At 44.4% G+C, this 27,720-nt stretch overlaps 2 protein-coding genes across 11 annotated transcripts in view; both read left to right on the top strand.

Moving 5' to 3' along the window:
- The window catches only part of enpp2 (ectonucleotide pyrophosphatase/phosphodiesterase 2), a 43,744-nt gene extending 38,127 nt beyond the window's left edge, over nt 1-5,617 (top strand). For all 7 annotated transcript variants that reach the window (XR_013648357.1, XR_013648356.1, XR_013648355.1 and 4 more), the window contains exons 21-25: nt 826-961; nt 2,513-2,590; nt 2,674-2,806; nt 3,024-3,177; nt 5,028-5,617. Coding sequence is in view for 4 of the 7 variants with exons in the window: in XM_078933420.1 (XP_078789546.1) it covers nt 826-961; nt 2,513-2,590; nt 2,674-2,806; nt 3,024-3,177; nt 5,028-5,198 (672 nt within the window). In the remaining 3 variants the exon portion in view is untranslated. The remainder of the gene's footprint in view (nt 1-825; nt 962-2,512; nt 2,591-2,673; nt 2,807-3,023; nt 3,178-5,027) is intronic.
- A 2,258-nt stretch (nt 5,618-7,875) lies between these two features.
- On the top strand, nt 7,876-23,544 carry nod1 (nucleotide-binding oligomerization domain containing 1). Of its 4 annotated transcripts, none has more exons than XM_078932529.1 (12): nt 7,942-8,181; nt 12,812-12,860; nt 13,156-13,352; nt 13,522-13,604; nt 15,565-17,377; nt 17,939-18,022; nt 20,615-20,698; nt 21,042-21,125; nt 21,208-21,375; nt 21,493-21,576; nt 21,654-21,737; nt 22,354-23,544. In XM_078932529.1, exons 3-12 carry the CDS (start codon nt 13,291-13,293, stop codon nt 22,424-22,426), a joined length of 2,619 nt encoding a protein of 872 aa, XP_078788655.1. In that variant the 5' UTR covers nt 7,942-8,181; nt 12,812-12,860; nt 13,156-13,290; the 3' UTR covers nt 22,427-23,544. The 4 variants fall into 4 exon arrangements, with proteins under 4 accessions (XP_011483244.1, XP_020565632.1, XP_078788655.1 ...); XM_020709972.3 differs by having other exon boundaries at nt 8,054-8,181; nt 13,430-13,604; XM_011484942.4 differs by lacking the exon at nt 12,812-12,860 and having other exon boundaries at nt 7,876-8,181; nt 13,430-13,604.
- The last annotated feature ends 4,176 nt before the right edge of the window (nt 23,545-27,720 follow it).

Genomic DNA, 27,720 nt, shown 5'->3' with positions numbered 1-27,720 from the left:
GTTCAGCTCTGGAGACTGAGCTGAGCACTCCATGATTTACAGCCGAGTTGACATCGGTCTGTCTGGGGTTTATTTCCTGTGATGTGTGGTGTCCGTCTCATAAGCATCAGTTAGTTTTAGTCATTGTCTCCATTGCGTCTCTGGTCCGTCCCTCCACCCCCCTGGCTTTCGGTGGAGTGGTTTGTCCATCGCCCCTCTCTCTTCGCTCATCCCAAACTTAAGCAGTCAGGCCCCTGTGCCCTCTCCTTTCTCACTGAGTCCTTTTGTATTTTGTCAAACTTTTGTCGCCCATGGTAAAAAATAGATCCCGGTGTTATCTGCGGTGTTGACGTGCATTATCACGTGGGCACAACCTTACAAAATAAAAGAATTTACAAAGTTTTATTTCGATAGTACAAAGGAAGTTTTCATTTTGAACTCTGACCTGTTTCCTGTTTCTCCGGTTGTTGTGTCGACATTGACGCGGGCTGGACATAGAACTCCTGCGTAAAGCTTGCACTACGGTGCGGAGAGACGGTAACATAAAACAAAAAAAAAAAAAATTTGGCAGTTCACAGTTCACATGGGAATTTTGTACCATTTCAAGCTTTACCACCTTCATCTAGAATAAAGTAACATTATACTGGTACTGTGTGTAATGTTGGGTCGGCGCTGGGGTCAGATGTGCAAAAGGCTGAAATGAACCACATGAACTCATTTCACTGCATTCTTTTGATGTTGAATGACTTGAAATGGATTTTGAAAAAGTTTTTTGAAGCTGCGTGTTTGTGGTTGAGGTTACTGTAATCTTTAGGTCCCTTTTCATGACCCCTGTGTGACCTGCAGGTGGAGATGTCTCCTGTGCCTGAAGCTCTGTCCACCTGTGTGAGGCCGGACGCCAGAATGCCTCCAGCCTCCAGTCAGTCCTGTACCAACTACAGAGCAGTCAGACACGTCACATCTGCTTTCCTGTACCCACCGCGTAAGTGAACGCATCGCATCTCCTCTGATCATCACCGCACAGGTGCGCTGCCTGTGTCTCCTCTCTTGTGGCTGAGAGCAGAAACAATATGGCTACATTTACAGGACAGAACGGCAGGATGGGAAGCTGCACATCTACTGAAAGAAGCTGCTGCAACAGTGTTTAAATTCAAGTAAAGTCGTTACAGCTTAACAAAACACAAAGATTTTGTATTAACATTCGATTTCTGGTAAAAAAAATAAGCAAACCCTATAAGTGTCTCTAAATCCTGTGGGCTTTCCTCATCTGCTGTAGCGTCGCTGTTGGTCTCGTCTGATTGGTTAATAAGCCGGCCTCTGTCTCTCTCTTCCTGATTGGCTGAGCTGCTCTTTGTAAGGTGCAGCACTCGGGGCTCTCACTGCCTGCAGCATTAGTGCTTTCATCCACTTAAAGTTTGATCTGCTGTTGAGTGTGGAGCGTCCTGCAGTTCACTTTCATGGTTTGTGTTGCACAGCTGTCACCCGACACTCTTCTGTGTGGGAGCTGATGATTTCAGAAGGATTTGCTTATGAACCCTTCTTTCAAACCTGGTTATTTATGAACAATAACGTCTGTTTGAACCATCTGTTGTCATCTGGAAGAAACCATTTTTCTTCTAAACTCCATAAAGCCTCATCGACAGCATAATATTCAACACACGGGGCTGTTAATTATCAACTACTGAGACATTAAGAGTAAAAACTCTAACCACAAAACCCACGTTTGACTCTGAGGGTCATTTCTATAAGCTCTAGACTTTGATCTGAGAATGTAGAAGAAGAACTTTGAATTGATGATTTAGTCAATCAAAAAACAGATTTTAAATGTAATTTTAGATTGCAAATGAAAGATCTAATAAATCAAACACTGCTACACTCGCAGCTGCTGCAATGATGACGAAGCACACAGCTAGAGCAACAAACACAACATCCGTGTGCAGGACATGGGGGGGGGGAACAGAGGCTTCACACGACAGACGTGTAGAGTGAGGTTATAGTGAAGGAGGGGAATTCTGGGAGTTCATCCTAACTATAACAGCTGAAAGTGGAAACCAGGCAGGCAGACCCCGGCATGTGGCTGGTGGTAAAGAGGAGGAAAGATAAGAACTCTGAATCGGACTGACGCCTTTTTCTGTTTGTGAAGGACTTCAGATGAACTCTTGATTTGATTTTCTGTGAATAAGCCACATTGCTGTGAAGCTGTCATTGTTCTGGCTGAACATGCCTGCCAAGCCGTGGTGCAGCAGTAACTGCCCTGGCCGTATGATCAGCTGCTTCTCTTCATTCAGTGGAGTTTTTAATTTTACTCTGAATTAAAGAAGAGTATAAAGCCCTGAGATAGGCAGGTTGCACGTAAGAAGAGGTTTGCGGTTAGAAAAAAGTGCTGTTCTCCCAGTTCTACGATGGTCATATATGTTTACCAAAACTGAGCTGCTTCTGACTCACAGGACGTTGATTCAGAAGAGGTAAATCTGCTGTGTCAAAGTCTACGTTCCTCCTAACAAAAAACCTCAATTTTCTCGTTTGTTGACAGAACTGTCATCAACCTGGGACAGAAAGTCAGAAGCTGTCCTCATCACAAACACTGTACCCATGTTCCCTGCATTCAAGAGTAAGTTCATGACCGGACTTCGAAGCTGTTCTGCTCTTATTCTTCCTCATACACCTTCTCTCTTCTTCCCTTCTTCTCTACAGGGATATGGGTCTACTTTCAGAAAGTCCTGGTGAAGAAATATGCAACTGAAAGGAATGGAGTGAACCTTCTCGTTGGACCCATATTTGACTACAACTATGATGGAGTCAGAGACTCGACTGAGACGATGAAGGAGTAGGAAGACGTGTTTGTGATTGGCTGTTCATTTGCAGCACTGCTGCAGTCTGTGTGTTCACATTCCCTTCATTTAAGAAGGCAGATCTCTGGAGTCAGCAGGACCCTTCAAAGTCCTTTTAGGATCTTTAAGCCACTGAATGATGAAGATCATCTTCCACACTAACACGTCCGGCAGATGAAGGTTTGGATGCAGTCTTTGCTTTGTTTGTTGCAGGTATGTGAGTGGACCCTTTGCCATTCCCACGCACTTCTTTGTGGTTCTGACCAGCTGCTTGGACTACACCCAGACTGCAGACGCCTGCACCGGCCCGCTCAGCAGCGCCGCCTTCATCCTACCACACAGACCCAACAATGACGAGACCTGCAACGTAAGACCCAACACCCCATCACAAAAACCATCACACCTCCTCATTCAAATGGAAAACATGGAAACCTGATGACAGTTCCATCCAGAGCAAGAGGATCCTACTGCACAACAGGACATCCTGACTGCACCTACTGACAGATTTAGTATCTCTCTTCTTCCCTGCACAGTGGCGCAGTGGTTAGCGCTCTTGCCTCACAGCAAGAAGACCCCCTGGTTCATGTCCCGGCTGGGGGTCCTGAAACAGAACATCAATGGGGGTCCTTTTGTGTGGAGTTTGCATGTTCTCCCCGTGCATGCGTGGGTTTTCTCTGGGATCTCCGGCTTCCTCCCACCGTCCAAAAACATGCTTCATAGGTTATTTGGTTACTCTAAATTGTCCATAGGTGTGAATGTGAGTGTGTATGGGTGTGTGATATGTGTGGTCTTGCGACAGACTGGCGACCTGTCCAGGGTGTCCCCTGCCTTCGCCCATAAGTGGCTGGGATAGGCTCCAGCATCCCCGTGACCCCAAAAGGGACAAACGGAAAAGAAATGTCTTCCCTCCTTTTCTTTTCCATCCAGTCCAACAAAAACTTGTTACAAATATAAGTAAGATGAATAAGGTTTGCTTAAATTACAAAAGGGGTTTATTCAAATGTACACCTAGTGAGTCAAAAGATTAATAACCGCTATTGTAAAAGTAAAATATGTCCATTCAGCTCTCGTCTGTATGCTCAGCTGTTGGACAGGACAAGTTAGAAAAGAAAAAAAAAACAATTACTTTGTTATGTTAAATGTTAAAAACCATTTACCATTCCCAGAATATCAGCTCTATGTTCATTCAAACAGGACCAGGTTTCACGCTGAGTATTCAGGAATGTTAAAGACCACAAAATACTTTTTTCTTTGTGTTTATTTGATTCCCATTCAAGACACCTAAATAAGAACAATTGCTCCGCCATTTAGCTGCACCTTTGGCCAATCGCTTTCATTTTTTGAAAACGTTTGGAAAACCTCCTCTCTTCCTGGTGCCGACATGACTCCTGAAGTCTTTCAGTTCCAATAAATATAACAGCTACAGGTGGTGGTTAGCGGTGGAGCATCCTGCAAGATCCGGGCTCACATCATGTAAGTAGTGAATAAAAAGATAAAGCTTGACGACATGAATCTGTCCGACATCAGCGCCACAGTTTATTCACTACATCTCCCATGATGCATTGGGTTAATGTAACAGCATCTCAGCACTGCTGTTTACTTGCCATGAACCTCAACAAACTTCCAACAGTGTGTTCTAACAGTTTGTAAATCCTGATTAAATCAGAAGTAAACAGTTAGTTGTCCTTTAAGGTTTGTGTTGGAGCACAAATTCCAGAATTCAAGCACTTTTGAAAAAAGGACATAAAGTATAAATAGAAGTGATAACAAAATAAAAGAAAGAGAATTAAGGTTGAAACTAAATTGAAAAAAGTTGTTTTCTTCCCCAAAACGAATAAAACATTTTCATTAAATTCACATTTTTTAATTTAGTCAAAGTACTAATACTCACTAATACTATGACAAATATAACAAAAAGGCCCACAAAATCCTGCAGGAACATTATTACTACAGACTACTGAGTTTCTGGGTTTTTATATTTCTGGTTGCTGGTGTGCCTCGTTATTTTTGTCAGGGAAAAAGTTGACCTTGGCTAAAAAAGGTTGAAAAACACTGAACTAGAAACACAACGGTGACAGTAACCGGATGAAGAGGCTGTGACGTCAGAGAGAAAGTGAAGCACTGAGCAGCATCACCCTCCCCTTTCAAAGGGACTCCTGCTGTATGCTGCAGTCTCCTGGAGCCAGGTTGTTGAACGACGGCCTGTTTTCTCTGCAGAGCTCAGAGGACGAGTCTCGCTGGGTGGAGGACCTGATGAAGATGCACACGGCACGGGTCAAAGATGTGGAGCTCCTGACAGGCCTGGACCTGTACCGCAGAACCCCCCGGAGCTATGCTGAGATTCTGTCCCTCAAGACTTACATGCACACATACGAGAGCGAGATCTGACTTTTACACAAACTGCTGCATCCTGGGATTGTCACGTCGGTCGCCTCCATGAGGCTGCAGCGCAGGTGGAACCGACCTGTTACTCTTTCACTTTGGTGTTTGGCATTGGTCCTACCAGCTGCTGTTGAAACTGGCCTCAGTACGTTGTTCACCATGAAGTGGAAGGGATTTGAAAGCATCACATTCCCCTCTGAAGCACTGAAGCAGGCCTGCAGCAGTGAGGCCCCAACCATCCCCTCAATTCAAAGCAAACCACTTTCCTTCTTCTGGTCTAAGACGCTTTCTCTCTGCTGTCATGCTTGGGTGGATTTTATTTTGTGCACATTAATGATGTTGATCCTATTTTTCCATTAAAAAATACCACTGTCCTATTTAAGGAACACATACATTCCTTCCCAATAAAAATGTTCTTAATTAAAGTGATGTCGATGAGCAGTTCATGTCTTTTTATGCGCATGATGTGTTTGTGCTTTTGTGAGGAGCAATAAACAATGAAAGCCTCCGTAAGATTCGTAGACGCTACTGCTTTGATGGATTTGGTTTATGGAGGAGAGCTGAGACAGAAACCTAAAGAAAAAAACAAAAAAGTTGGGGAACGGGTGATCTGTCATCTACTTTTGGAGACCTACTAAACCCAGGTGTCTGAAACGTTTTTGTCACAAGAAAAAATAAGAAAGAAAGATCCCAGCATCTTGGAACAAGAGGATCAGACTCAGAGAAATGTGAACACTGATGATGATCAAGCATCCATTATCAGACAAACAAGCTTTTGCTGCAGAAAAGTCCTCACAGAGGCTGAACTTTGAGCCCAGATGGAAGGACCTTGCAGATGGGCACATTGATCCAGGGTGGTTCCCTGTTCCACCCATGTTTTTAAATCTTGGCCTCATCACTCTTAATGATTTTTGTCCAGATATTTGGAGGTGTGTCTCTGTTCTGTTTGCCATGTTTTAAAGTGAGCTATTTTGCGGCATTTGCCAAAAAAAGGTTTTCTCCTGGACACTCAACCATGCGGCCCATTTTTCTTCAGGTGCCTCCTTATTGTTCATCTGGAAACACCCACACCTCAGCTTCTCAGAGTCCTGGATCACAGCTGAAGTTATTTGTTGGTTTTTCTTTGCATCACTAACAATTTTCTGGCAGTTGTGGCAGAAATGTTTGTGACCGTGGTTTGGTTTTAATAGAACGCACCACTTTCCACTTTTTGATCAAAGTCTGAACGCTGCTGACTGCCATTCTCGGTTCCTTGGATATCTTCTTCTATCCCTTTCCTGTGTTGTACAGCTCAGTTACCTTTTCCTGTAGATCTTTTGACAGCTATTTGGCTTTTCCGATGACTCAGGATCCAGAAATGTCAGTGCAGCACTGGATAAAGGATAAAGGATAAAATCTGTTGGGAGTCCAGAAACTTCAAGACCTTTTGTCCACACACATTGATTACAGACAAATGAGTCACTGGTAAGGATGGTTACCTTTAGCTGCCACTCAAACCCTTTTGGATCTGCTTGTGTGCATGTTTTCAGAACAAAATCATCACTTTTTAGCTTTTCTGAATAATCAAGTCAGACATACAATTCTCCAAATCACAAATCATTACCTTTAAGAGGTTTCTTTAAAAAAACAAAAAGCAATGTTTCTTCATTCAAACACCACAATCATTTACAAAGTAGGAAGGATCTCTAATCATGTTAGGGACTTTTAGAACAGTTTTAAATCAAGTTGAAAGTTTTAAATAAACGCTTAATTCGTATGACATGGTTATTTTTTTCATTTTATAAGGAAAAAATCTCAAACCTAAGTTTTACAGGATGGAGGGTCCTTATGTCAAACAGTAAATGTGTGGTGTAACCCCCCCCCAACCAGCCAGATTTTGGATGTGATGGGGGAATAAAAACAAGTGAAGTTAGGATAAAACAAGCAAAAAAATACATTAGAAGTTTAATTTATAAAACCTAACGTTTCCGCATATTTTCCTTCAACAGTTTCATATATGGTTTATTACCTCATGCGTTAGAGATTGTCTGCATTTAGTTTTTATTAAAAAGATACCATAAGTCATCAGAAACACAGTCAGCAGCTCTTTTGTGTTCACATCCACACCGCACATCACTGATAAAGACTTTTCTGGACTTTCATTGCAGTCATGGGATTGTGACGGTGCTAGTGCTCTGTAGAGGATGCTGTGGTTCAGACGCCCACCAGACCTCACCATCATTGAAGAATCTTTTGAATTGTTAGGAAAGCCTCTGTGTTTGGTGGGGCTTCACCTGTATGGGGTTCACACACCTGCCCACCATGAGGTTACAGACATTTAGAAAATGACAATCCTCTGAGGAAATACAGCAAACATGATCATCTCTGTAGGTAATTGTGCAGATTTGTCCTTGGAACAGCCTTTAGTTCTGTTCCGTCTTTGTTTTTCTTCACTACTGAGTCCATTTTGGGCCCTTTGTCTTCAAACCACACCACTTCTCTTCAGCTGCTCCAGGTTTTGGCTGCGTCCTTTCAGTTCTTCTGGGTTTCTACCTTTTTGGGTCATGAGTCCTTCATTTGCCAAGTTCCGCTGCTCCTAGTTTTTATTTTATTTTTTGGAACTCTACTTTCAGTTTCTCTCAAGTCTTAACAGTTGTTTTTTTGTCTCCAAATGAATCATTTGATTCATGAACGAGCATGTCTTGAACGCACCGCGGGGCGTTCGCAGGAGGTTGACGTAAACTTTCACTTCCTCTCCTGCTCTCCGTCCTGGGCATAGACGGTGTGGTCCCGGGACTTTTCTCGTGACTCTCCGTGGGTTGACTTTCGCTTTCCTTGGCGCGGCTGCTGGGTGGTGGGAACGTGAATGCAGGTGGACGGGGCGGTGCTTTCACTTCAGGTGTTTGTTCCGTCCAGCTGCGTGTTTGCCCTGGAAGAAGAACAGCAGCCGCGGAGATGTCGCGGCGCGGAATCGGGAGACGAGGAGGGCAGCCGTGAAGACCGGAAGAAGGTGAGAAGGGGTGCTGTGAGTTCTGAGAGACGTCGCTGTCAGCTGGAAGAGCGGCGATCATCGTAAACGTGACTAATACTACAGAATTACTACATGAGGCTGCTTTGAACTGCAGCCATCAAGTCTTCAGCTCCGTTCTGTGTACCAATGAGATGTGAGAGACATCAATCAATCAACCAAAGTAATCAATCCAAGGATCAAAACTTTTCTTAGGGCCAGACAACATTTGGTGACTTCAAATGATGGAGCTTATGAACACAAAAAAGCACAATAGAACCTATAATCACAGACAAATATCTAGAGATGTGTGTCTTCTAGATCTAGATGAACATTATCCAGGTGCTTCTGCAGTTAAATGTTATTGAATTAATTATTGTAAATACAGGCTTTATTCGTACTTAGTGCGGTTCATTATTTTGTACTAAAGACCTGAGGCTATGGGCGCTCCTCACTGCGCTCATTGACAGAATTCTTTAATGGGAGCCTTTAGAATACAAGGAGTTAATGTTTCTTTGTGTCTTCAATTCAATTGAGTTTTATTTAAATAGCTCAACATTACAACACAGTTGTCTCAGTGGACTTCACTAATTGTTACAAACATAAAATCAGTTATAAAATACTATAGCTGATTGCTAAACAAAACTAAAAAGACTAAACTAAAGTGACCATTAGACCCCCTTCTTCTTCTTTTGTTTATTACAAATATGTGTTTTTTGATAAACTATTAAAATATCAAAGCAAGCTTTCTTTGTTGCTGACAATACAAAAAATCTATTTTTGTATTCATCAAATTACCAAACCAGCATGTTGTTACAACAGAAACACTTAGGTCCTACGTAAAAATTGTGTAAGAATTCATGGATGTACAAATCTGCTACACTGAGTGTGGTTGTGTTTCTTAACTAGTTAACACTTCTTGTATCCTTAAGGCTCCCGTGGCAAGTTTTGACAGTACTGGTAAAATTTCTTCATCAGAAGTGTCTGGGTTCAAATTTACAGCTTTAGTATACTATATTACCCTAAGTATTGGCTCACCTGGCTTGACTGACATATGAACTAAAGTACCACTCCATTATTAACCCGTAAAGTTCAATATGATGTCCGTCAACCTTTTGCAGCTATAACTGCTTCAGCTCTTCTGGGAAGGCTGTCCACGATGCGTTGCATTGCACTTGGTGATGTGTGGCTTGGCTGCTGCTGCTCGGCCATGAAACCCATTACTTAGGCTAATCTGACGGTCACATGACGTTTAGAGGTCTGTAGCAATTCACTGTTCAGTAAGTCAGCGACCTCTTTGCACTTCAATTCAATTCATTAAGAATTAACTTATCTAACCCTACAACTACATATACAAAGTCCAGCAGACGAGCTTCATCCAGCCGGAGTTGGGGGGACAGTCGGGACGTGAGTCGAGCTGGAGACAGGATCCACAGCCAGGTGTAGAAGCAGGAGCAGAGACAAAGTACACGGCCAGGTTCAGAGCAGAGACGAGCCAGAGGCAGGATCCACAGCCAGGTGTAGGAGCGGGAGCAACGACGAGGTACACGGTCAGGAACAGGAGCACAGATGAGTCAACTGGAATCTGGAAGCACAACCACTCCCCAGGAGGGGTGGGAAAGAGGGACAGTACATGAATGGCACTGCACCAAACAGAGGCATGGAGAACTAAATGATGAATAATGATCAAGAATAGAGAAGAGAGGAAGGGTAGAAGTAGAAAAGAAAAGAGGACAGAACCCCAGTGCTCCATAGCTACCCCAGCTTCAACTTCTAGCAGCCTACTAAAAACAAATTGTTATTGTTATTAATTTTAATTTAAACAAATTAACATTAAGTTAAATAATCTCTAAATACTAACTAGTCTGACAATAAGCCTGTCCAAAGAGGAATGTTTTCAGTCTAACTTTGAATGTAGAAACTGAGTCGGCCTCTCTTACATGAGCTGGGAGCTTATTCCATAAGACAGGGGCTTGGTGGCTAAACGCTCTACCTCCAACTGTACTTTTACTAATTCTAGAAACCACAAGCAGTCCTGCATTTTGTGAGCGAAGTGTTCTTATTGGATGGTAAGGGACTATGAGGTCTTTGATATAGGACGGGGCCATTCCATGTAAGGCCTTATAGGTTAACAGGAGGATCTTGAACTTGATTCTAGAATCAAATGGGATCCAATGGAGCGAAACTAACACAGGGGTGATGTGATCTCTTCTGCTAGTTCCTGCTAACAATCTAGCTGCTGCATTCTGAACAAGCTGGAGACTTCTTAAGGAACTCTTAAGACACGCTGCCAACAAATCAAATTACACCTGAGCCGGGGTGTCCGTGTCCCTGTGGGGTGGGTTCTGGTCCTTGCCCCTGAGCAAATTTCCAACTGTGGCTGAGCCTGGTCGGGCCATGTTTACGACACCCCTCGTGGGCCCCCCTTTTCCCTGGGATTCTCCCCTCCTGGGCGGGGGCGGCTGGCCCCTGCCTTGCTCCTCCCTGGACCAACCGTGGGCCGGGTGGGTGGCTGCCTGGAGTGCGGAGCGGTCTCCCTTGGGGGGTCCTGACTCGTACCTGGGGTTGGGGCTTGAGGATACCCGGAACTCCTGGGTGATGATAGGGTGCTCGTGTGGGGCTGTGGGCACCCTTCTCGGGTGGCGCCCTGCGTTGGGCTCTCCCGGCGCGGCGGGGGGGCTGCCTCCCTGCTCTCTGGCTCTGGGGGCCTCCCGGCGGTCCTGCTGGCCCTGGCATGGGTGGAAGATGTTGTCGCCCGGGGGGCGGTTGTTCCCTGCCTGCTGCTGTGTGGCGCTTGGGGGTTCTTGCTGCCGCTGCTGCTTCGGCGGGGGTCTTGGTGTGGGGATGGCTGGGCACTCTCCCTCCTTCTTTTTACATTCCACCATCCATTTTAGAAGAACATAAACACTCACCTGAGCACAGGTGTTAGCTCACCTTTGCACTAATAGTTTGCATGATTGGATGAATGAAATATTTCACTAGTTGGTTTGAAGGCATAAGTATGCGTGTGTGAACACTATCTGTTTTGTGTACATGTTGACGTGGACATTTTTGCAGCTAGCAGGTGTGTTTATAACATTTGAGTGTGTGTGTGGACAGGCCCCGCCCTTTGAGATTTGTACTACATTTGAACCTTACCGTAATGATAAACAACCATTAAACTTGTTGCTTTATGCTACTTCATGGTCTTACCCCCCCCCCCCATTATCCCCCTCCTACCCCCCCCCCCCCTTTCTCTAACATCCCTCTCTCTTCTTCCCTCCTTTCCTTTTCCGTCTGGTCCAACACCAAAGATTTTCAAACATGGTTGAAATTAATAAAGTTTGGCCTCAATTACAAAAGGGGTTTATTCAGACATACCTTTGGTTTGTCTGTTGTTAAAGTAAAATATGTCCAACACAAGAGGCCTTCAGTTCTCATCTGCCTGCCCAGCTGTTGGACAGGACAAGTTAAAAAAAAAAAAGAAGAAGACAGTGGACTCATAAATAATCGTCGCAAAATGCTCATTTTAATTATATTTTAACTTCGTGAAAACGATGACATCATATCCGCCGTTAAAAAAAATAAAAAAAGTAATGAGCATGGTGTCTGAATTCTTTTAGAATTCACGGCACTACATAGTAGGGCTGGGAATCACTGGGTACCTTACGATACGATTTGATTTGCAATACATCGCTCACGATAACGATACTATCACGAGATGTCGATAATGCGATAATCAATATATATCGTCTCTAACAACTCACAATATATCAAAGAACTTGAGAAACTGTTTTTTGGAAAATATTTCCCCATTTATTTATTTTTTAGTTTTTAAACACAATGATAATGAACGGGTCCGGTTTAGCTTGTGTTGGTTTGCAGCGCCTTCTGTCCATGAAACCAGGGTTCAATTCCGGGCTGCTCCCTATTCCTTTCTCTGCTGCTGTGCCAGTCCCAAGCCCGGTTGGATTGAGAGGGTTGCATCAGGAAGGGTAAAACATTGCCACGTTAACCATGCAACTCATCCTCGAGGGAGGGTTGTCTCACTGTAGCGACCCCTGATGGGAGAAGCCAAAAGTGAAAGAAGAAACACAATGATAATGAGCAACTTGTGTTTTATTTGGTGTAATGAATAACAGACTTTTGTGTATCATTGCTGAAATCTGTAATACTGTGTTTTTGACAAACAATGACAATTTTCGTTTGGAAATATCTGTAAAATTCAGTTTAAACAATAGTGAACATGAACAGCAGCCATTATTTAGTACAAAATGGCTGTAAACAGGATAAAAATGAATAAGTCAAGTAGCTGCCAGGCTTATTGGTATTAACATTTAAAAAACAAAGCTATAGCCATCGCATTATTTAAAAAAATAGCTGTAAATCAGACATTAATTCTGTGAACAAATTATAGGATCTTTGTTAAACAGAAATTACACCATTTAGTGCAAATGTGTTGTAAACGTAAATAAAATTCTCCCAGAAAAAAAAAATCAAGTAGCTAGGAACTTTGCTTTAAGTTATTTAAGACATAAACTGCTTTCAATATAAATGACCAGGGATAAAATACATGAACTTAAAGTGCATCTAAAAGAAAACATCTTCGTGAACAAAACGTTTTGTATGTTCATGTTTTCCTTGAAAACCACAGGATTTTTACCGTCAAGAGGCTGCTACTCTTCCGCTGCTTTGAGGAGAAGGTGGGTCTAGAGCAGGGATAGCACTCTTTCTTCTGTTTCCATCTCAACCATAGCTCTGCTCTGGGCCTCCATGTAGGTCCTCCGTCCATCCCTTTATCCTTTGCAGTCCTGCGATGTTCTCCCAACTCTTCTCATTGAAACTTTGATGTCCTAAACTTAATATTCAGAGTTTCACCTTCTGTCACTGATTTCCTGAAAATCTACTCTCCAGCACACACTCTTTTGTGTCACGTAAAATGGCATGGAGAGTTTGTAAAATAATTTCACATTGTCATAGTTTTTTGGTTGTGCTAAGGTGATTGCTGCACTGCGACTGGGGCTCAGATGGAAGAAGCCAGCGGGCCGTGCCTACCCCTGCTGACCTACCACAGAGAGCTGCTGGTGTCCACGCTCACCAGCATCCAGTGCCTACTGGACAACCTGCTGCTGAATGGCTTTTTCTGCCAGGAGGATGTGGAGATTGTTCAGCGAATCCCCACCAAACCAGATAAGGTAGGAGCCTGCAACCTCCGTCAATGTCGCGGAAGTGACTTGTCTGCCCAGATAAAGACCTTCTCAGTCTCCTCCAGGTGCGTAAAGTCTTGGAGCTGGTGCAGTGTAAGGGGGAAGAGGCCTGCGAGTTTTTCATCTACATCATTTCCAAAGTGTGTGATGCGTACAGAGACCTGCAGCCATGGCTGGAGGAAATCAACTTCCACCCGAGAGGCAGTGTCATTGGGATGGAAGTGGTCAACAGCGACCCCAGTGAGTGTTCTTCTGGCAGCAGAGCCTCATTCAGCCTCTGCCATGTCTACAAAAATACTCCATGAAGATGAAAGGATGAAGTTAGCTCTGTCTTTTGTTTTGATGGGAGTTTCAGTTAAAAAATGACCGTTATATCTACATATTTAAAAACAAGTTTTACCAGAAGTTGTAATGCTGCATTCACACAGAATACAATTCACGCATCAAATTCACCTCTGTTTGGACAAGCGTCAAATTTACTCAACACCTGTCCAAAAATGTGGTCATAAACTTGACATTCTGGACGCATGTGGGAGGAGCTACCATTAAAAGTTTTGACATGGAAGCATTGACTATATCTCACATACGATGCATGAAGACACGGATGATGTTGAGAGATCAGGTTTATTAAATTCTGAAGAGCTCTATAGAATCATCTGTGTCTCCATGTGTGGGTTCATGACATCATTCAGAGACTCTCCCAGGACGGTGAGGTTGACCATCTACTGCAGAAGCTGCGTCTGAATGATAGACGTTTTCAGCAGTGCTTCCGTCTCTCTGTGACCCAGTTTGTTGACTGACTGTCCCCCAAGTCTGAGGATGAAAAATAAGAATAAAATTAGAGAATCTTTGTATTATTTTTTATTATTATTTTAATTAATTCAAAATCATAAAGTTCAGAGGTCATTGTTCATGACCAGAGAATGGTAGTTTGTCCTCTCTTGTTGGGTGAAGTGTCCCTGCTCCAGGTGGAAGAGTTTAAATATCTTAGGGTCTTGTTCATGAGTGAGGGAAGATCAGAGCGTGATATCGACAGGCAGATTGGTGCGGCATCCGCCGGTATGCGGTCGCTGTACTAGTCTGTTGTGATGAGGACGTTGGCTGCGCCTAAATTAACTTTGACCTGTATCTGTGTATTTCTGTTGTATGTTTAATCTTGTTTGGGTTGTACTGGAATGACATTTCGTATGTCAGTGTAAGCTTGACAATAAGCCGGATTCTGATTCTGATTCTGAAGAGAGAGCTGAGCCAGAAAGCAAAGCTCTCAATTTACTGGTCGATCTTCGTTCCAATACTAACCTATGGCCATGAGTTCTGGGTCATGACCGAAAGAACCAGGTCCCAGATGCAAGCGGCTGAAATGGGCTTCGTCCGTAGGGTGTCTTGGTACTCCCTTAGAGAAAGGGTGAGAAGCTCAGTCACCCGTTGGGAGCTTGGGGTTGAACTGCTTCTCCTCCACATTTAGAGGAGCCAGTTGAAGTGGCTTGGCATCTAGTCCGTATGCCTCCAGGACGCCTCCTTGGGGAGGTGTTTTGGGCATGTCCCACTGGGCGGATGGAGAGACTATGGAGAGACTATGTCTCCTGGCTGGTCTGGGAACCCTTCGGCTTCCCCCCAGAGGAGCTGGAGGAAGCGGCAGGGGAGAAGGAAGTCTGCCCCCGAGACCCGGTCCCGGATGAGCAGAAGAAGATGGATGGATGGATGGATGGATGGATGGATGGAATGTTCTAGAGGAGAATAATCCGATTCTTCTCCATGTTTGTTTAGACTCAACCCACTCATCACATAATTAACACATCACAAGCCAAAGCTGAGTACCTGATAGGTTAATGCTATGTGTGTTCTTCACCAAAGTTAAGGATATTTGAACTCTGGACACGCTGTGACTCCTAAAATAGGCTGCGACGCTGAACAGAACCTCTGACTGTGCCTTAACATTGACTTAACATTAAAAGTGAAGACCCCTGATGCGTGAATCACCTTCAGTGTGAACAAGTTTACACATGACATGAAGGCAGCCAATCTCTAATTAATAAATGCGCAGAGACTTGAAGTCAAATATTTTTACCATCACTTATTCATATTTATTTTGAATAATTTTAGCCTGATGTCAGCAGATAAATGTGAGAAAAGCTTTCATTTGTAGACTGTCAGCAAATCCGACAGAGAATGCTGACTGACTGTTTGTTCAAACCTTCAGTCAGCAGGTACAGCCAGAAGCTGCGGTACGAGATCAGCCGGGACACCAGCTTCATCATGTCGTACGGGCAGCAGGAGGAGACCCAGCTGGAAGACCTCTACACCGACACTGTGATGGAGTTACTAAACGACACCAATGAGAACCTGGGCTTCTTGGACAATTTGGACCAGCTCCTCGGAGATGATGCAGTCTTCAATCCCCAGGGTGAAGTCATTTATGTGATGGGAGATGCTGGAGTGGGAAAGTCCATCCTCCTGCAAAAGCTGGCAAACCTCTGGTCCAAGAAGGAGCTGAAGACGGATGCCCTCTTCTTCTTCAAGTTTCGCTGCAGGATGTTCAACATCTTCAAGGATGCAGAGCAGATTTCCCTCAGGAACCTGTTGTTCAAATATAACTGTTACCCGGACCATGACCCGGACAATGAAGTCTTCGATTACATCCTGCGCTTTCCTGAGAAGGTTGTTTTCACCTTTGATGGCTATGATGAAATTCAGGAGGATGTGGACATTGTGAAATTTCCTGAAGTGGTGTCTCCAGAAGACAAGGCCAATGCCCTCCAGCTGCTCATGAGCCTCCTAAGTGGGAAGCTGCTGAAAGGCTCCAAAAAGGTGATGACAGCACGAACAGGGATCGAGATCCAAAGTCGGGTGTTGCGGAAGAAGGTAGCTCTCCGAGGATTCTCTCCAGACCACCTGAAGGCTTACATCGATCTTCACTTTAAGGAGCAGGAGCATCGGGAACTTGTGTCAGTTCAGCTGGATGCCAGCCCCCACCTCTGCGGCCTGTGCTCCACCCCCCTCTTCTGCTGGATCGTCTTCAAGAGCTTCAGGCACCTGCAGACCATGCATGACGACTTTCACCTGCCTGACACCTGCATCACCCTGACAAACATCTTCCTGCTGCTGTGTGAGGTCTTCCTTAGCCGCTTGGCCTCACCGGCGGCCTCCTCCCTGAGAAAAGGCACTCGCTGCACCTCAGAAACCTTCAGGGCCGGACTCAGGCCCCTCACGGCGTTTTCCAGGCTGGCTCTTCAGGGCTTGGAGCGCAGAAGTTTAATCTGCAGTCAGGAGGAGATCAGTGAGTGTGGTCTGACAGAGGAGGACTTGGCTTTGGGGTTCCTGAAACCGGTCAGTGACTACGACCCCGGCAGAGGCCCTGGGAGCTTTGAATTCATTCACACCACCCTGCAGTCGTTTCTGGCTGCGTTTGCTCTAGTGCTGGAGGAACAGGCTCCTACAGGCACCATCCTCAAGTTCTTCAGCGAGTGCAGCTGGAGACAGGAGCCATCTTGTCTGCCCTTCACCTTCTGCATCGGCCGCCCTGTGAATTTGAGCCTCAGCAAACCATTTTCCACCAATGAGCACTTTCTGTTCACCAACCTGTTCCTGTGCGGGCTCCTGGCAAAGTCTCAACTCGGCTTGATGGGACATCTGGTATGCTCGAATTTACTGAGGAAAAAACGGGCTACGCTGAAGTCTTACCTGTCCACAGTGGTCCGGAGCCACATGAAGGGCTTACCCACTTACAAAGGGGATGACGGCACTAAGGTTCACGTTCTGCCCAACTTCCTCTGGATGGTGCGGTGCATCTTTGAGACGGGGAGCAAACAGATTGCTCAGATGACAGCCAAGGGCATCACGCCGTACTTCATCAAGCTGGGCTACTGTAACGTGTACTCTGGCGACTGCACCGCCCTAAACTTTGTCCTGCAGCACCATCGGACGCTCCTGCGGCTTGACATGGACAACAACAACATCAGTGACTATGGAGTGAAGCAGCTCAGGCCGTCCTTCAGCAGGATGACTGTGGTGAGGTAAGGAAAGGCTGCAGCTAAACCCTAAACCTTAGCAAATATTCAGTCCAATGTAAAACTCTTTACACTCATCTCAGGTTCCACCTCATTGAGATGAGATGAATGAAGTAAATGCATTTTGAAAATAGATCCATTTTTATCAGTTCTTTTAGCAAATCAAAGGGATTTTTACCAGTAAATAAATTGTTTTAAAATACAGTACAGACCAAAAGTTTGGACACACCTTCCCATTCATTTGAATGAAAAAGTGTGTCCATACTTTTGGTCTGTACTGTATAATGCCGTTCTTTCTCACTAATGTTGGCAAATCATTGTCAAGTATAACAAACCAGTTTGACTTCATAGACATATATGGTTAGAATTAAAGTTTGAAATTCTGTTCTTCCCAAAAGTCTTTGTAACAAACCAAACCAGATTCACAGATGGTCAGAAATGGGTGGGGGCTCTGTCACATTAAAAAAAAAAACGAAACCCATTTGAAAGCTGCACAACCTGATCTGCAATGGTGGATGTTCTTTTCTGCAGAGCTGCTTCTTTGCTCACCTGTTGGTTTCTCTTTAGGTTGTCTGTTAACAGCCTGTCAGACAGCAGCATAGAGATTTTGGCTGAAGAACTGTGCAAGCACAAAATTGTGCAGATTTTGGGGTGAGTAGACATTGTTCCTCTGGAGCTGTTCCTTTGCTCCTAATGTCAGTATCACCCTGAGGTGTGGACTCGAGTCAGACTCAAGTCATGAATTTGATGACTTTAGACCCGACTTGAACTTTCACATCAGTAACTTGTGACTTGACTCGGAAAGACTTGCTATTTGCCCCAAATCCAAAGATTAGAAACATTTTGACAAAGCCCACACCGCGGTCACTCTGTCTCTATGTTTGTTCACATTTTTGTTTGATGTCGGCATGACAGCCAATCAAATTAGGACCACAGCGGTTTGATCCGACAAGCCATCCAATCAAATTGCAGGAAAACATTGCTCTGTCAATTGCAGCACGAGTTTCTGTTTGCCAGTGTCATTATGTCATGGCATAAATGTCAACAACGACTAACTTCATAGCTCGGTGGGTTCTGAATGAAAGCACAGCTAACAGCAGTTAAATGAAGGAGACAGTATTTCTACTGCTCAGATCTTTACCTGCAGCGGGATGCGAGCGATCTGAGTGGGCGCAGAGGGGCGGCTGGTGCCTCGGGCTAGGGTGTTCTCGGTTGTTTCCCTGATAAAAATCCAGCAAACGTTATGCAGAATTCACAGAGCTGCTATATGAGCTTTTTGGGGTTTTTTGCTTAGCTTTGTGCTCTGTGGTGTTGTGTTTTTGTCAAAAGCTTCCTTTCTCTCTTTGGGGGTCTCAGTCCTTCTTTGATTTTTGCTGCTGTCCTTCCTTTTTTTTTTACATTTACATTTTTTTTTCCGAATGCATGTGTGGGTGTCTGTATTTTAGTGTTTCACTTATTATCATTCTCACCTGCCGTCATGAGACGTATACTTGATACAAAAATATCTGTCCACTATAAATGCAATTTATGAATCTAATCAATTTAATCATATGCTCAAAATTTCTGTATCGCCTGTTCAAAGTAAAAAATGTATCTTTTTTGATGCAACATTTAGTTTAACGTTTAACATTTCTGTTTTAAATCCCACTGAAATCTTCTCTGTTATTGTCAAAAATAAAAATCTTCCAGTGATGTATTTTTGACAGGGTTGCCTGAGCTCAGAGGTCATTGACCTAAAATGCTTGTAATATTGTGATAAATAAATACACTTATTAGAAGCATCCATAATCTGTGTAAATAATATTACTCTTTTGTTGAAAGGGCTTGAAACATTCAACAGCAGGACTTGGACTCGACTTGAGACTTGTTGGTCTTGACTCGGGACTTGACTCAGACTTGAGGACAAAGATTTGAGACTTACTTGGGACGTGCAAAACAATGACTTGGTCCCACTTGTAGTATAACCGTTTGATCGAACCATGGTGATGTAAGCACGATGGGGCGGGGACATCAGTGAGCTGCTGTCAGCCATGTCAACACTACAACATCAGCCTGACATGACGACTGAAGAAGTCGTTTAAAAAGATGAGAAAGGCCTGTCCTATGAATCCAGGAAATCACATTGTTGGATTTTTTTATTTATTAAATAATGGGTCAAATTTAGTATTTGGTCATCAACAAACAAGCAAGATTTCCATTCCTTTTAGCTTTTTTAACATGCTTCTCTGTCCTGCACTCATTACCTGTATTGATGACAGCTTTTTGAACTGTAATGTGTATAAAAGACACGTGTTCACATTCTTGACCAAAGAGCTGTCAAAGTACCCCAAAACCAAGATTTTTGACCTGCACCAGACTGAAAAACTCAATCTGCAATAGATAAGAAATCAATTGTTGGGGCAATTATGACAAAAGCCACTGATGATTTCCCTCCATGTGGGGCTCAACGTATGATCACAAAATGATCACAGCAACTTTAAGCAAAACTCCCAAAACCACATGGGGGGGCCTAAGCCAGGCCCCCCTACCCAAAGCCATCCTCACCCCAAAGATGAAAGTGCCGGCAGGAGGCCCTTGACAGGCAGAAAGAGTGGCAAACTAAAACTGGCCAGGCCACTGTCCCCACAGAGGCGACAGTAAACATTCAGAGAAATCTGTCGCAGGACACTGGGAACCTTAAACCGGATCCTGGGGAGCAAAAAACTCAGATTGATTTAATTCCAGTTTTGTAAATCCTGAGTCCCCCTCACTGCATGGACTGGGGACACTGGACCCCTGGAGCCAACACCCCTGGGGCAAAACCACTAGTCTGCACCATCTGACAGAGGGCCACTGTTGACCCCTTTCTTATTGTGTGTATTGTGTGAGGGAAAAGTGTTTGAATGTAACAAAATGTGTATTTAAAATGCAGTGGGTGATGTTTGCATGGACCCCCTGTTTAGGCAAGTGCCTCCCTGTTTTAACAACCCGGGTTGGAGTGGGGGGGGGGGGGGGGGGGTAAAACCCTGGAACGGCTGTGACTGCATCTCACTGATCCCCCAAAGGGAGGGGTTAAACACACAGAAAAAGTTTCCGACTCTGCTGTGTGAAAACTAGTGGGACTTTACCTGATCTGTGTGTCTGTGGGGGAGCGTAACCTGCCACCACCGCCACCCCTCGGTTGATGCACGAATGCGAGCTTTTGGCTCATTTTGGCGTCCTGCCTGCCTGCTGGACAGGAAGTGACTGTGTTTCTGTGTTCAGGCTTTACAACAATAACATCACAGATGTGGGAGCCAAGCTGGTCGCCCACATAATCGAGGAATGCCCCAAGCTGGCGGTGCTCAAGTAAGTTCCAGTCCTGGAAATGAAGAACACTTCACAAACCAAATGTTACCAAATGTTTTTGTCCTGAAAGCTGCTTGAATAACTTTTTACACCTGATATAAGGCACATTGACTGGTTACTTAAAAAAAACAATCTGAATCCTTTGACAGCAGCACAAGTTGCGTAAACATCTATTTTCCCTAAATGGTTAGTGAAGTGTTGCATTTTTTATCAAGTGTTTAAAATTATTTTGATTAGAAAAGTTGTAAATATTCTCCAGATTGATGGTTTCCTCGGTAAAACAGAGAGAATCATATAAATGTTTTATTTGGAGTTCATGTTGAAGACTGTCACTGTTCCTCAGGCTTGGTAAAAACAAGATCACAGGCGTAGGTGGAAGATATCTGGCCCTTGCAATTCAGAAGAGCACCTCCATATTTGATGTGGGGTAGGTGGACCTGGGTGGCATGACCTCTCCGGGATCTTGGTCCACTTTTCAACATGCAACAACATTGCTTTTCCTGTTTTAGGATGTGGGGGAACAGCATCGGGGATGAGGGCGCAGAGGCTTTCGCTAAAGCCTTAAGGAACCACCCGACACTCACCAACCTCAGTCTGGCAGCCAATGGCATCACATCCAGAGGAGGGAGGATCCTGGCTGAGGGGCTGAGGGAGAACAGCGTCCTCAGAATATTCTGGTAATCGCTTAATGCAATGAGAACGTAATGTAACTCTTTCTGTGCATGAAACAGCAGGGGTTAATACCCCATGAGGACCAGCACCGGGTTTCCCCTTCACCATCTGTCCTGCTGCAGGTTGGTGGAGAACAAGCTGGGGGATGACGCCGCTCCAACCTTGGCTGAGCTGGTTCGAGCAAACACGGGTCTGAGCCACCTCTGGTGAGGAGCACAGTCATCCAGAAATCTCACGGGTACGGACCATTAGAAAGAAACTCAGCTGTGACAGTTCTCTGCAGGTTGATCAACAACATGCTGACGGTGGTGGGGATCCGGCGGCTCGCCGAGGCTCTGGCTGTTAACACCAAGTTTAAGGAGATTTGGTGAGCACCACTCCCACTTTACCTGCCAGTAAAACAGGAAGGAATTCCGATGAATGGCACGGCACATTACAGCAAAGAAGTCACTGCAGGGAACAGATAGAAACAGTTTCAAAGGTTTCAATCATCAACACAAACGCAAACCTACAGGTTTTCTGTGCAGAAAAAAAAAAAGAATCAAGACAAATTCTGCTTTGTCGCTCATGCTTAGTCAGCGTGGGAAGATGACTGAAGAGAAAACTTTGGCTAAACCAACAGGAGCTTTAAGGCATTTTAAGCTGCACCGTACAGCCAGTCCAGTTACTCATAGGAGAACAAGGTCAGGAGGAACAAGGAAATAAAAGGTTTGCTTTGTTCACCATCAAGCCTCGAAAGAGAGTTCTTCATCTTGCTGACTTTATGCATGAGAGCTTTGTTATTTGAATCCAAAGAAGAATAAGGAACAATAAAGGACAGCAGACGGAGTGTCTCACAAAAAATGTCTAGACCCTTAATATCCATTCTAGTCATTTGCTTTGGAGATTTTAGCCCTTATTTTCATCATAAAGAGCTATCGCCTCATGCTTTTGGGTCCCTTGGTTCTGTTGACGCTCTTACAGTGTGTGATCTTTTCCCACAGCGTAAAGGGAAACCAGATCTCTAAGGAGGAGGAGAAAGAGTTTCTTCTAGAGCGGCGGCTGCGTTTTCACTGACTGCACTGGGACGTCTGCAGCTCTGGTTTCACCCAAACAGAAGTGGTCTGCTTCTGATGTTAGTGATGTGACAACATGGAAGGGGTTGGACTGTAGCAGCTCAGCGCCCACAGACACGCTCTGCTCAAGTGTCAGTCCTGAGCATTAGCTGGAAAAGAAAAAGAAGAAGCAAACTTTGCTGCTTCTCCTCAGCGAACTGTTGCATGCATTTGTGTGTTTTCACTGAACTGTATTATATTTATTGTAAAAGCCTAAAAAAAGCACACAAACACCTCAATGTCAATGTTTTTTTTGTTTCTTTTTTCTTTTTTACTGAACACAAAAAGGCTGAATGTACTAATGAATTTGTCAACCATAATTACATTTTCATCAGAAGCCATGCAGACGCTGAAGGCCTGAGTTACATGCTTGGTAAGGGTGTTGACCCGTGTGGGCGCTGCAGGTTTTTGGGTTTTCCAATTCTGCGGAGGGTCATAGAAAGGAGTGGCTTCATCCAATTGGGAGTGCAGGCGTATCTTACAGTTCCCCTGAGAGCTGCTGAAAATGGAATGTACCATTGTTGTGCATGTGGTAAATGTAATGTAAAGTATTTGTAATGATTATGAACGTTACACACACTTGTGACGTACGGATGATGATGTCATGGTGTCCTTACGCCACACTAGTCATTAGGAAGGTGTGAGTATTTACTCCTTCATGACTGAAAGCTGCACACGGGGTGTGCTCAGGATACACAAGTGCCCTTAGGACGTCCACACAAACTACGGTACACTCCGATTGTGTAGTTTCCAATAATCAGGCCGAACACAAGGATCACGATCCCCACACACGTATCATGAGAACAGCACTTACAAGCCCTTTGCACAGTCTGCAGGATTCTGGGGAGGGGGCGTCTGCAGTCTTGCTATTTTGTGCGGGCCGGGCCATCTGTGTCCCCTATACAGGTGTACACACTGGAGGCAGGGAAGGTCTTGTCTAAGGGTTCAGCGACAGTTGACTGGTGGGAGCGGGGATTGAACCACTGAGCCTTGTATCATCATAACCTGTTCAATCACCTGAGCCATGTGTTTTTTTTATTTTTGATATTATTTTATCATTAAATTTCAAAACACAAAAGAGACCAGAGTAGTTCTGTGACCATAGCAGTAAACTGACTCCATGGAGTTCATGCTTCAATATTTGTCATACTGTCCTGATCTTTTTCTCTTGCTCCATTGTCTTTTGTTTTTTAAGCTCTCCGAAGCTAAAATCTAGTTAGAGCTTCATTTTGAACCCTAAATAACTAGTAGAAAGAAAGTGGTCATCATAGAGGCTTCAGAGCGTTGATGAGGAAGAATCCAACAGAGGAGCATGTTTACAGAATGATGTTTCCTCAGAAGAAGCTTCATGGAGCTGTGAGACTGATTCAGAAATAACTTTGGAGGTATCCCCAGGCAAAAAAAAGGTGATTAGGAACATCCAATTCCTCATCTGCTGAGATTCTAATTTTCCTAAAATCCTGTCATTGTTTTTAGGGGTTAATGTTGGCTATGATGCATATCTGCTATGTAAGCCTGTGCTAGTTTATCCCTTGTGCTATCTTAGATGACCCCACCCTTACATTGACGTGTTCTCCCTACCATGACAAAGGTGGATAAAGGTGCAAAGATTTCATGTAATCCATGGACACCAGTGAAGATCACAAATCATTGAAGAAAAAAGGTTCAGAGCACTGTCTAGTGGGTCTAGATGACCCAACTCCCAACGTTAAAGTGCCTAGGATAGCACAAGGGTAACAACTCTGGGATGTTTTTACTATCAGGATTTTTTATTATGAAAAGGCAGTTAAATAGTTTCAGACTTGGACCACAAAACCACATCTGGCCTTGAGTTTGTGCAAACAATTATGGGATGGCCTCCCAAGTCTAACCTCCATTGCCAGTCTGTAACCGACCCAAACCTTTCTCAAAGGCTGTGTGCGTGCGTGCTGCTCTGTTCTCCTTCACAAACATCAACACAACAACCCTGTTTCTCTCCTGCTTTGCTGCATTTATATCTGAACATTTACCTTCAACAGCTGCTGCTGAACAATCCAGCCCCTCCATGTAAATCTGTAACAAACTCCCATGAAGTGAAGCTGCGTCTGAACACAGAAAGCATGATGGATCCTGAGCAACAATTCAAATTCGGTTGAGATGAATGCAAACTCCACCCGGGTAGGACTCAACTGGGATTTGAACCAGCGGTTTTTTTTCCCCCTTTGTTTACCCAGAGAAAGACCCATTACAATCAGTCTCCTTTTCAAAAGGAATGTGGCTAAGAGGTCAGCAGCACAGTTCATAAGAACACAGACAGACAACAGAAGGAAAACATATAGAAATATCTATGTGAATGAGCTCTGAACGATCAGACTGTCAACAGGATGGAGATCACTGAAAAATGAATGGATGACGAGGAACACAACTCCAGGATTAACGATGTGATTAGCACCGGATTGAAAATCAAACACCAATCTCATGCGACCGCCAAGAACGGTGAAGAATCCCACAAGCAGGAGCTCGAAAGAGGTGGGAAAGAGGTTCTAACAAGACTGAGATCTGCTGTTTCCAGGAGAATAGAGTCCGACAAACCAGAGTTTGTTCAATGGAAACAGAAAGCAAGGAAGAAATTTGAAGGGAACTAACATTTTTATGAAGGACAAGCTCACTAAAAGGAATGCTGACAGCGGCAGAAAAAGCAGGGAAAATGTCAATATTTTTTCCCCACAACCACAGCTTTGTCTTAGCCCAACATAAAGTGGTGCACAAAGGTTTGTGAAGGGGGGGGGGCATCATTTCCTCCATGAGTTGCAGAAGTTCTGGACCTGGAGGAGGATCTGTTGTGGGAGGAAAACTTAATCTTCGACTTTTCGATAAGTTCTGAAGCAGATCTGAGTGCTGTTTACATGCAGAATGACACTTTGGTCATTTCTCTCTTTCATTCCTTCCTGACTAGAACGACATGTTTTTTTGATTTGTTGACCTTAATGCTAGGTCTGTTCTGTTGGACAAACGAACCCCAAGTCTGGATATTCTGAGCCGATTGGAATAGAACCACTGTCTTTGTGTAGTGTGTGTGGTTAAGATTCTGCTGTTATTCGACCCGATGCATCCTGATGAATATTAGATTTGTGACAACAATCTTTCATCAAACTTTCTCTGGGAGGATTTTCCTTTTTCTGTCTGTCTTGGGTGACCTTTCTGACTTTCCAACTCGATCCCGATGCCTTTGGGTTCTGGCTCAAACACAAAACTTTTCCAGGGGTCTACTGGTCTACCATAGAGTCTGAATGTTTTGGCTCTTTCTTCCTGTCAGAATGACCCTGTGTGGGTGTTTTCGTGTGGAAAAACGGGTAGTGATGTTAAGGTTGCACAATAATGCAAGCAGAGAGCCAAAAACATGAGGGCTGTTACAAAACCTCCACGAGCTTCTCCCTCCACATCGATGGTTTCATGAAGCATCACAAAATGACGCCCTGCTTTCTTTCTTTCTGTTAGGTAACTTGTTTTCTTAACTATCATATGTACAGAAAGTTCATTCAGTAAAAAAGTGGACATTTTTGGAGGCTGATCGGGGGAAGACAAACATGAAACTCACCATCTTTTAAAATTTTAGAATAAATCAGTTTCCTCATTTGCTCTCATGTTTCCCGTATTCAGGTCGCTTAAGTTCAAACTCCTGTGTCTGCTCCGCTTCTCCAGAGATGCAGAAGCATTGAAGAAGCTTCAGTTTTCAGCAGAACGTCTGCGTTTCCTCTTGCATCAGCAGGAACACAGCTGCTAACACTGCAGCCGTTTTTAGTAAGAACAGCTGTGGCGAGGCAGACGTGCTCAGGTCATGTTTGAGCCTCACATGAAATGGATTAAAAATGTTTGGAATTTAGAAAATAAAGGGCACCCCTGAGCTTTTGATCTTATCTTTAATTTTCTTGGTGTAGCAGACGTAAGATGTTCCTTCAAAATTACGGTGTGGAACTTCGGCAAAAATATCCAATGATTTCGGTAAGAGTTTAAAAAAGAAAAACATTTTATTAACAGTTTAAAGTGTGCTTTGTGAAGCAGCTCCATCTCCATAAAAAAACATTTAGGAACATATTTATTACGGAAAACTCACTAAGACGATCTCTGGCCACTTCGAGGAGTAACGGTGTCTTCTGACCAGATGTGGACTAACGGCTTGAATCTGGGTTTTTAACAGATGTGACTCTGAGTCAGTAACATCTGATCGCCATCGTCAGCCCTCCTCCTCTACTGCTAACCCATCACTGCCAGCGTTTTCCCCAGCTTCTTCCTCCAGCCCCGCTGGACTCGGCCTCTGCCTTACAGCTGATTTGTCAGCTCAAACAGACCAAGACCAGGAAGGCAACAGGTGGAATCTGCTCCAGACCAGCTGCGTTGGTGGTTCTGCACATCTACAAGCTGAGCCTGAACCTGGACAGGGTTCCTGTACCGTGGAAGACCTCCTGTGTGGTTCCAGGACCACACCCCAGAGAGTCCAAATACTACAGGAGGGATCATGTTCTTTGAGTTCTCTGGTCCATTCAATGCCATTCAGCCTGCACTGCTGAGAGGAAAACTGGAGGCATCCGGAGTGGACCAGCGACTGGCCCCACTGACAGACCAGTGTGTGAGGCCTGTGTGTCTGATGAGGTCATGAGCAGCACAGGAGCTCCTCAGGGCACAGTCCTTTCCCCTTTTTCTCTTTAGCCTGTAAACACCTGACTTCATCTATGACCTAGACCGCTGCCACCTGCAGAGTTTGTTGGGTGACACTGTTGGAGTGTGACAGATGAAGATGATGAGGAGTACAGGAGGGTCATGGAGGATTTTGTCTACTGGTGTGAGACAACGCAGTCTGGATTAACGCCAGCAGAACAACGAAGATGATCATCAACTTTAGAAGAAAGTCACTTCCTGTTTGACCAGTGAACAGAAAAGACCTGGAGACAGTAGACTCTTCTAAATATCTGGGTGTTCACCTCTATGACAAACTAGACGGGACAGTTAACGCAGACGTCCTGAACAAGAAGGGCAAGATTCGACCCCTCCTGGTAGAGGCTGAGGTTTTTTAGAGGTTGGAGGACTCAGTTAACCTCTTAAGACATGTTGATATCACCGTTTGGGTTCTATTAACACAGTAGTTCATTCTGCTCAACGAGAGGTTAAATATCTTTCTATGATGCTGTTGTTGCATCTGTTGTCCTCCACGGAGTGAGCTGCTGGGGGGAGGCAGGGCTGCACTGACAGGAACAGGAAGAGGATCGACAAAGTGGTGCA

Source organism: Oryzias latipes, chromosome 16, assembly GCF_053564925.1.
Source record: "Oryzias latipes strain Hd-rR chromosome 16, Olatipes_Hd-rR_3.1".
NCBI classification, from domain to species: domain Eukaryota; kingdom Metazoa; phylum Chordata; class Actinopteri; order Beloniformes; family Adrianichthyidae; genus Oryzias; species Oryzias latipes.
The sequence above is the reverse complement of the archived record's forward strand: the minus strand, read 5'-3'. Positions and strand labels throughout refer to the sequence as shown.

Coding starts and splice junctions, on each gene's coding strand:
- nod1 (XM_011484942.4), top strand. CDS start 13,185: ATGGAAGAAGCCAGCGGGCCGTGCCTACCCCTGCTGACCTACCACAGA. Junction 13,353..13,429: donor TCCCCACCAAACCAGATAAG/GTAGGAGCCTGC, acceptor AGTCTCCTCCAG/GTGCGTAAAGTCTTGGAGCT. Junction 21,126..21,207: donor ACCTCCATATTTGATGTGGG/GTAGGTGGACCT, acceptor TTCCTGTTTTAG/GATGTGGGGGAACAGCATCG.